Genomic DNA, 9,748 nt, shown 5'->3' on the forward strand with positions numbered 1-9,748 from the left:
TGTTGGTGTTTTGTGTATGTTTAACTTTCTAAAGACACATTTCATGCAAGTTTATTTCATCATGCTTAAGAGACAATTAATGCAAGTTTATTTCATTGTGCTTTTGTTAGAGTAAAACATTTGCAGTTTATTGTTGCCAGATAAATTAATCTGTGTATTTGCATTGCTGTATTAGTACATTTCATGCATTTCATGTTTGTCAGATAAATTTTTGATATGCATCTTTTTTCTGTATTTACAGTTTCACACTTTTATTCTTTATTAAACGGACATTTATGAAGAAGACGAGTGTTTGTGCTATCTGGTGATGCGTACACATACACGTGCTCAGGTTCCAGAATATGTGTACAGGATGAATGTTAGGCCACAGTGATATTTTATAAGATGACCAAAGAAAAACAAATCAGGATTCCATTAAAGTTGAAATGATTGGAGACAGAATGTAAACAGCTTAAGAGAATACGTCAATCAATATTCAAAACAAACTTGAAATTAATCTATCCCTCAACTTTGCCAACTCACTGCTCTCCTACAGCTTGGTTTTGCTGACCTGAATTTGGCAGAATTTGCTGGCTCAGGGAATACAACATGCAGATGTCTGCTAGAGGGCTATGATACCAAAAACACTCACCAGGACAATTCCATTCTCAAGGTAGGTGCTGTTTGAGCTGTGGTGTAGTTCCAGTAAAGCGTGCCAGTGTACAGGTTTCCTATCCTAAAAAACTGTTGATTAACACTGTAAGCATTCCCCATCAAAACTAACCAGTTGTCAAAAAGGTGCAAGATGGCTGACAGTAACCATTGTAGAACACACCATTGTTTGCTGACCTTAGCAAACCAAGTATTTAAACATTTACTGGGAAATGTGTGTAACCCAGATTTTCTTAAGAATTCTTCTCAAGAATAGTAATTAATGAAACCTGACCCAGCTTTTCATCCCTGCTAGCGGTCGGTCTGTCAAATATCTCTCAAAAGCTTGAATATGCAAGTCTGTAGTACTGTAAGTATATTCTATTCCCCTGGAGCCATAGCCAAGGCCTCCCAGAGCCGTAGTCACAGCAGGAGGACGGTTTATACAATAGTCACAGCAAGACCGCAGGTTAAATGTTATGTTGTGTAAAATCAAACACACTTTATGTTGTATAGAATTCTCATGCAAAAAAATATATTAATATATATTTTTTGTATTTTCTGTCTTTTGTATTAGGTGATCATCAGTACACAGCTCATGTCAGGAGACCCATGGTTTAAAACGTAAGTGTTTTGCAATATTTCATTACTTTTAAAGGTGGCTAAATATGGTTTGCATAATAGGTTTCCATCATGCATGGCAGAAAAAACAGCCTGAAAATAGCCAATCTACAAGCTCTCAATGTGTCATGTTTTCTGTGTGTCCATGAGCTAATCTCGCAAGCTGCTGGACTGTTCAGCTAAGATTGGGAACATCTTTAAGGTCACAATACCTGGTTCAAAAGTAATTTACTTTCCTATGAGTTCGCCCTTGTGACTGTAAACAAGTGATATGCCATCCCTATAGTGACGGTTGGGTACACCCAGAGCCGTATAATAGCTCCCGTAATGAACTGTACAAACAAACAAACAGCTACAGGGAGCCGGAGCATCGCCAAGGAGATCACACACACAGACGCCTGAGACGGCCGGGACATGTGCTGAGGATGGAGCACCATCGCACCACAAAGGTGGCCTTAACCCATTTAGGCCCGACGTTGAAATTTAAAAAATGTCTTTTCTGAAAAAAACATGTTTCTATGTCAGTTGTTCTCAAACATATTCATGTCAAGGAACCCCAAATATATATGACATTGGCCGCTGACCCCCATCTGAAAATTTGTAGTTCCAGGGACCCTCTCAGTAGCAAAGATTCGAGTTAAAAACTCGCTCTGAAAGAACATATATTCAAAGATTTCAGGCACATTTTCACGATTTTTCAAAAATAGCAGACATACAAGCTCATAGCGCGCCGAGCTTGTAGATCTGCTATTTTTCAATAGCTAAATTATAACAATGTTTAAAACACCAAAAGGGGTTCCCGCCCCAAAATGGGTTAAAGGGGGCATGACAATATAATTATTGTACTGTACATCAAGTTCATGTCGTGATAGCCTGGCCCAGCCCGTGTGGTTTCTGGTGTAGAGGGGTGCGTGTGCCAGTGAGGCAGATTTATGCAAAGTGTTCCAAAGAGCAAACTCAAACACTCTAGCAAAGACTCACTTTTAAAAAGGCTTTAATTTAACGACAGGCCATTAAAAACAATAAAACGCCAAAGATAAAATTATTCTTGACTTTCAAAAGAAATGTAAGATCAAGGCTTATTAACAATTTATAGAAATCAATCAATCAATTAATCAATGTCTAGTGAGCACTACAGACAAGCTCTCAGACTGCCCAACACCACACACCCTGATGTGGTGAGCATTCACGCACGCACAGGCGAACAACATGGCCGTGTGCCAAATTATAAATTAGGCTGTAGTCGTTGAAAACGGTGTGGTCGTTCCAAGGTTATTAAATCTCCCAATTTCCTATTCCAGCCAATCGGAGAGGAGAGCCAAGCCAGAGTGCTGGAGCTGGTTGGGGAGAAACCAGGTGATGTGAACCTGTGCTTCGTCTGTCGGGTGGAAACCTCATATGTCCAAAACTTTACTTTACGTTACTCTTCAGGATTCAAATAAAAAAATAGCAAAAGTAGCAGATCACCCAAGCGTCTTGCATTTCAAGCTTGGAGATCTGACTTTGTGTGGTGCTGTAGTATAATCAAGTAGGACGTTAATTTATGACACAAAAGGTTAGAGTAGACCATGGAGACGGCAACGGCTTATTTATGTGAAATGCACATACTTGGACTTGTCATCTTGTAACATCTCATGCTTCATTCTCGTCAACGGAAACCCATTCAGGGCTTCATGTTGACCTCCATTTTCTCTCCATTTTTCTACAGTCTTTGAGTTCAAACCCAGAGGCCATGTAGAGCTAGGGGAGAAACTGGGGATTTTAAGGCAAAGGTGAGACTTTTCCATTTAAACATTCTCCACAATATCTGCTGTCCATTGTCTTGTAAAGTTTTAATGATTTTGTGTAGCTATTGTGTTATTTCGTAGTGTTATTAATTACACATATTATGTACTGGTAATCTTCACATAAATCAGATATTTTATTTGGAATGAGGTTTGTGTTTAACTTTGTAGATGACATACAGTCAGATCACTCTCTCTGGTATTTGCCCTGTCTAATATTGTAGCTAATTTTCATTTCCTCTCTAGCGTGTAAAACAGTGTCCCCTAATACTTGTGTATTAAAACTATTAAACAAATCCCAGGATGTAGGAAAGAAATTACCAAATACATTTTTGACGGCAACTCCTGTCATGACCTTAATGGAACATTTTCTGTGCATTTTTCTACTGTCCAGAATAACTTTTATACTGATTGTGCTGCATGGTGTGTATAAACCATTAATTATGGATTGTTTTATCTTCCAGGAATCTGGCCCATATCTCTGGCCACCGGTCGTATTATCTGAGGGGAGTGGGAGCCAGATTGCAGACCGCTCTGCAGAACTTTGCCTTGGACATGTTACAACGGCGGGTAAGTCTTGTGTGTGGCAAAGACAACTATGAAGTCTAGATATGAACGTGTGTAGTCAATTTCCTCTACTTGACTGACTGCACAACATCAGGCCTCTTGTTTGTCTTGCCACATCTACAGGGCTTCATCCCCATGGTGGTGCCAGACATTTTGAAAGGAGCCGTTTTCGTGAGTACCAGAACCTTGCTCTCGGCCTGGGTTGCCGGCGTGGTGGACCGGGCACCCTAAGCTGCTATGCTGCGTGCCACTTCCTATCTCTCCGCATTTCATGTCACTCTACTGTCCTATCAATAAAAGCATGAAATCCCAAAAACTAATCTTTAAAAAAAACTCTCTCTCCCCATGCCTTCGGCCTAGTGGAGACAAAAATAACTTTTCTCTCCCATTTGACCTTGACCTCAAATTAGTTGGGTTGACATACCTGGATATCGTTGTAGGACGCACAACAAGCTAGAAACGCGTCACTTCTTCACGCTGCATTTTCAAGCTTTACTTGCAGCTCTGCTATTTCTTATGCTTTTGGATGACGCTGTAGTATGGTCAAGTATTAGGCCAAGTAGGGTATTAAATTACGAGGAAAAAAACCGCCCACAAGTTAGATTAGCATGTGGAGAGAAGAGGTTTCTGCCCGACAGCAATGATATACACAGCCCCTCCTCCTTTTCCTTTCCTCTTTCTCTCGGTCGTCCCCTTCCAGGAGGGCTGTGGTATGCAGCCCAATGCTCATCGCAAAGGTTGACCCCTCGTCTCGGGTAGCAACAGCAAACAGATGATGCACAGCAGCGTGCAGCAGGTGAAGATCACGTGATGCAGGAAGTAGTTTGGTGTATTTGAGTCGGAGCTCAGTCAGGTCTGTCACTCTTCTGAGACAGGAGGGTGAGGTCTGTAAGAAAGAAAGTAATGCTAATGACTATACTGTATATTTTAAAAGAAAATGAAGTCCGCACAGCAGCTCTGCTCCACAGTGTTTTGTTTATTTAAATAACAAAGTGACAAAAAGTCACTTTATCAAAACACTGTGGAGCAGAGCTGCTGTGCCGACTTCCTTTTCTTTTTAACTGCATCTGCCTTTGTCTAGCACCAGCGAGGGACTGGGTGTGCGCAACCCTCTTGTTTTTTAAACGTTTTTTATACTGTATATATTACCATGGCAATGCATAATAATAATAATGACTACAACTGCACTCTGTCGAGTGCCAACTTGCGAGTTGCACTCAAGTAGTACTAGTGCACAAGCAGAGCGTGCAAGTAATCCCGACTGCTACGAACTTACTATCAGCCCCTCTGTAAAATATTGAAATTAAATACTAAAACAACAAATAAACCTTTAAAGAAATCCGACATTAATATAAAATACAATTATTTTGTTTAAAACAGTTTTAAGTTATAGAATATGACCACCATGACATCATACATACATACCACTTTTGGTCCAACCGACCACAATACTTGTGCGCTCTGCTTGTGCAAGTAATAATAATGCATTTTCATGTGGGGGTAAAAAATGTCATCCAATCGGGAGAGTAAAAACTAGTAGTAGTAGTAACTCATATTACTAATAGTAATTTACTACCAATACTACTACAAATAGTATTGACTAATAACTTCATGTAACTTTACGGCTATTTCTGAAAGATGTAACTAATAATGTATGTTCTTAACCTTTGCAGCCATGTCCTGGAAACATTGACTGTTGGTGACACGTTGGTGTTGACTGGCAAGCCTGGACCTAGTTCACAACAAAGCAAAAAAAAGATAAGTATTTTTGTTCCGATTCAAAGCAAAGAATCGCACCGTGTGAAGTGAGTGGTGCAACTCTGTGTGTGAATCACACCGTGTGAAGTGAGTGGTGCAACTCTGTGTGTCATTTCTCTACCGAAACGGTAGAGAAATGACAGTTACCATGTTATGTGGGGGTCCCTCTACTGTACTGTCACTGTACTGTACTAGCACACCCGAAAGCATCATATATACAGTTAATATGTGCATGTGTGTTTGTGTGTGCGTTAGGTTGCGCACAGGTGGTGAAAAACAACCATGTTTTCGTGCTCATACCCAGACACCCGGCCACCCAGTTACCAACACGCATAGTTTCAAGTGTAGCCCATCATGTGTCTCAGCAGATAAGGTCTGGCTGGTTAACTCCAGGGCACTAGAGTGCAGTTTAGATGAGTGGTGTGGTTGAGACATGCTGCTGGTGGGGTGTGTAAAATTAAATGCAAGGAACTGAAATGAGGCTGACTGGCATACCTGAGTGAACTACAGGGATGCCTACTGCTTCCATAGCCAGGAGCAAAGTGTTGGACAGCCTGGGTGCTCTTGGTGTGGAAGCTAGGCTCCTAGTGGCCTTTTTGTTCTGACTTTTGCTGCCACGGTGTCCATCCGATTTGGGCTTTCTCTCAAAATTCAGTTTTTTGGCCTCAATCCTCATGCGGAGTTGGATGAAGCGACGAGTAAATTTTTGGTGCACTCCATGGCATGGTGGAAGGTTGCTGGTCAAAGCCAGTGACTCCCTTTCCAATACTGCCAGTGCAGTACAAGACGTGCGTCTGAAGAGTTGCTCCAATTTTAGCATCAACTCAAACACCTCTGGGGAAGGACGGCAAAGGGCACCTGGTTTATATTCTTTAAGGGCCAGTAATGCAGAGGAGGACATGCTGTCCTCCTCTGCATTACTGGCACACTCTCTGTCAGTTATTGCTATTTCACAGCTGTTACAGATTTTGTTGTTCTTTATAACACTGTGTGCAATGTAGCCTGCCAGGGTGTAAAGAATGTTCTTCTCGGTGGTTGAGAATTCAGGTGTGGTTGCAGGAGGTCCGTCTTCCATCTCCTCTCTTCGCTCCTCCACTCTGTCTGTAATCTTTTGTATTGGCTCCAGTGTGTCCAGGAAGTCAACTGCAAATTCATTGTCATCATCCTGGTAGCTCCCACTTTTCACAGGTGCCAGAAACTGTGAAACTGATATTAATCTCAGTGCCTGCTGAAATTCCACTGGAGTTGGTGTAGGATTTTTGGATCGTACACAGCCGAATACATTTTCCAGACAGTCCTGGGTAAATTTTGCCGTTAGGACAAACTTGTGTCCTCGTGTTAGCATCTCCTCCTGTATTGCCAGAATAGAGCGAGTCGCCATTACCACCCCTGTTTGTATGGGCTTCCAGCCACCAGTCTTCCCAACCTTAATATTGCAGAACAGATCAATTATGTCGTTGAGGAAGACCTTGGCTTTCTCATACTCCTCCAACTTTAGTCTGCTCAATGCCATAGTGGGATGGCGGGAGGACATCAGATCGAACCAGTGATTGACCTTCTCTAGGAACCATGCTGTTGCTAGATGGGATTGGGGTCGTCCTTCTTTCTGCACCATATATTTCAGTCCAGCACTACTTGAGTGGCTGAAAACATTCATGGCGGGGCCAACTTTCATTTTCTCAAAATGATTAGGCTCAATGGATTTCCTGGACAAGTTTGGAGCTATTTTCAGTGCCATCCCTTCCTGGAAATTAATGAGATCCTTAATGGGCTCTAGTGACACTACATTAGATGTTAAATTCTCTTTTTCCACAACATAATCTGGAATTGTGATTGTGTGTTGGACAAGGGCATTCCTCAGGTTTTTTACCAGATGGGGGACATCAGGCATGAAATACAGCTGCCTCTCTGGGGTCACAGGATGTGGGACAGATGTATTGCTGTAGTCTACCCCAAAAGCTCTCCACATGGCTTGATTAGGGCTACCCATGTCAGTGGTGACGTCAATGACATGAAGCCCAATGGCTTCGGCTCTTTCGATAATATCCAGTATAATTGGTTTGTACACTTTGCCTTGTGTTGAATTGCCACTGTAGTGGTAAGCTACAATCTGTTTCCAGCGTGTTGTAGCGCCAGCCAACATAAAAACGCAGGCGTGTGTTGCTGGTCCAGTGTGATCTGGCAAAGTGACATCCCCATACAGCCGTCCTGAGCCCATGTGTAATTCAACACTTGGAGTGATGGCCATCTCGTCAAGCGTTAAAACACACTCCCTTTCCATCTCACCCATCCCTGCTGCCTTAAGTTTTAGAAAGGTAAAGACCTCCTCTAAAATCCCTGGCTCAAATTTAACCCTTTGCATTCTCGCCTGTAGCGTTCTTATTGCAGGCAGAGGGATTTGCAGATCTCTGAGGGTGTTATAGCCTGTTGGTCCTGCAGAAAACCTGATTTTTAGTGCCTTTTTGATGGTGCTATTACTCCATTTCATCCCCCTTGTATTTATTCGGCCTAATGCCTTCATCTGGTCTTCAGAAAATATTTTGGCTAATTTTCTATCTGTGTTTTTGTTTTTTCTGAGCAAAGCTGCCTTTTGCTTCCTTGATCTTTTTAATGATGCCCGTGCCTTATCAGCAGCCCCCTGTGCTCTGTGAGTAGCCCTCTGTTGCTTTTTTAATTCTTTTCTCAAATCCTCCACTGTGGCGATTTGCTTCTGTAACTCTATTTTTAGAGTGGTGATTTCTCTTTGCTCATCAGGTTCTGCTCTGTCCTCGCTTGGAATTCCTGCTTCTGCTCTGTCGCTTGGAATTTCTATCTCCACTCTGTGATCGCTCACAGGTTCTTCTCTTTCAGCTGTCTGTCTGTCCTCTGTTTGAATTTCTCTCTCCACTCTGTGCTCCCTCACAGGTTCTTTTCTTTCAGCTGTCTGTCTGTCCTCTGTTGGAATTTCACTCTCTACTCTGTGCTCGCTTGGCATTTCTTCTTCTCTGTCCTTGCTAGGAATTCTCTCTCTTTCCTGTCTGTTCTGACTTTTCCTTCTAAGACTCTCAGCCCTTTCACATTCAATCCCTGAAATGGATACAATGGCACACAGTTAGGACACAAGACTTATGTCAGTATGAAATATTATTACTACAAATAGATGTTCCCATACAGGTGCTTCTCAAAACATTAGAATATTGTGGAAAAGTTAATTTAATTTTTTCTATAAAAATAAATCATATATTCTAGATTAATTGCACATAAAGTGAAATATTAAAAACCTTTTCTTTCAAGTTAAGCATCTCAATAAAGTGACATTTCAATCACATCATATTGTGAAGGTCTGATACCAATAATAACCACTGGAGGACATTTATTTATTAAATTAAAGTGTGTGTGTGTGTGTGTGTGTGTGTGTGTGTGTGTGTGTGTGTGTGTGTGTGTGTGTGTGTGTGTGTGTGTGTGTGAGAGAATATGAAATCTTTTTATAGTTTCACAAGATAGTATTACTCAAAATGTTAATGTAACACATCTGTTTACAGTTACACCTTTATTTAATTCCTATTTATATTCAATATTTATTTGTACATATTTACATTGTTTTATCTTGATTGTCTCGTTTCACTTTTGCTTTGGCAATGTAAACGTATGTTTTCTCATGCCAGGTAATAAAGATAATTTGATTTGAATTGAATTGAGAGAAAACCTTTAGCTGAGAGAGATGCAGCAGGAGCCAGGGACGCCATATAAAATTGTGTTGCAGATTCAACTTTTTAATAGATTTCATAGATAGCTTGCCCACACCCCAGTCTGCCCACCGTTCCCTAGTGCCCACTCTGTTTTGGTGCCCTCCCTAGTGCCTTCATAGATTTGTTTGTATTTTTAGACACCCACTTAGTCGCAGCATGAGGCATTGTTTGGGAACTTGTAGACCTGCTATTTTAGATGCTAGGGTTTTAACACATTTTCTTTGTTTTGCAGTACGATCGATGGGACTGAAACCCTGGCTACCTGCCTCTCCAAGACCCCATGTACTGCTGAGAGGAAGAAGTTTGTGTTGGATTTTACAAAGGCTCTGGCCCCCAAGCTGGCCCCTGGCTATCTGGCTGGTAGGCAGGCTGACTGCCTGGCTGGCTGGCTGACTGACTGACTGAGGGCTGGCTGGCTAATGGACTGACTGGCTGACTGGCTAACGGACTGGCTGACTGACTGACTGGCTGGCTGTTTGGCTGGCTGGCTGACGGACTGGCTGGCTGGCTAATGGACTGACTGGCTAACGGACTGGCTGGCTGACTGGCGGAAAGCCACTGGCTGGCTGGCTGGCTTGTATGTTCATGTTGAACCCATTGTAATTTAATTTCACATTTGTTATTTTAATTGTACTAAAGAATGTTCATTAGTTAATGAGT

At 41.9% G+C, this 9,748-nt stretch overlaps 1 protein-coding gene across 1 annotated transcript; it reads left to right on the forward strand.

Moving 5' to 3' along the window:
* Nucleotides 1-2,235: 2,235 nt before the first annotated feature.
* On the forward strand, nucleotides 2,236-3,833 carry LOC310865509 (serine--tRNA ligase, mitochondrial-like; the record flags this gene model as incomplete). The annotated part of the gene is made up of 5 exons (XM_083774654.1): nucleotides 2,236-2,429; nucleotides 2,553-2,607; nucleotides 2,960-3,023; nucleotides 3,500-3,605; nucleotides 3,726-3,833. The coding sequence occupies exons 1-5, from the start codon at nucleotides 2,370-2,372 to the stop codon at nucleotides 3,831-3,833; spliced, it is 393 nt and encodes a 130-aa protein (XP_083630780.1). The 5' UTR covers nucleotides 2,236-2,369.
* Between the last annotated feature and the right edge of the window lie 5,915 nt (nucleotides 3,834-9,748).

Source organism: Protomyctophum parallelum (genome assembly GCF_964188405.1).
Source record: "Protomyctophum parallelum genome assembly, chromosome: 10".
NCBI classification, from domain to species: Eukaryota; Metazoa; Chordata; class Actinopteri; order Myctophiformes; family Myctophidae; genus Protomyctophum; species Protomyctophum parallelum.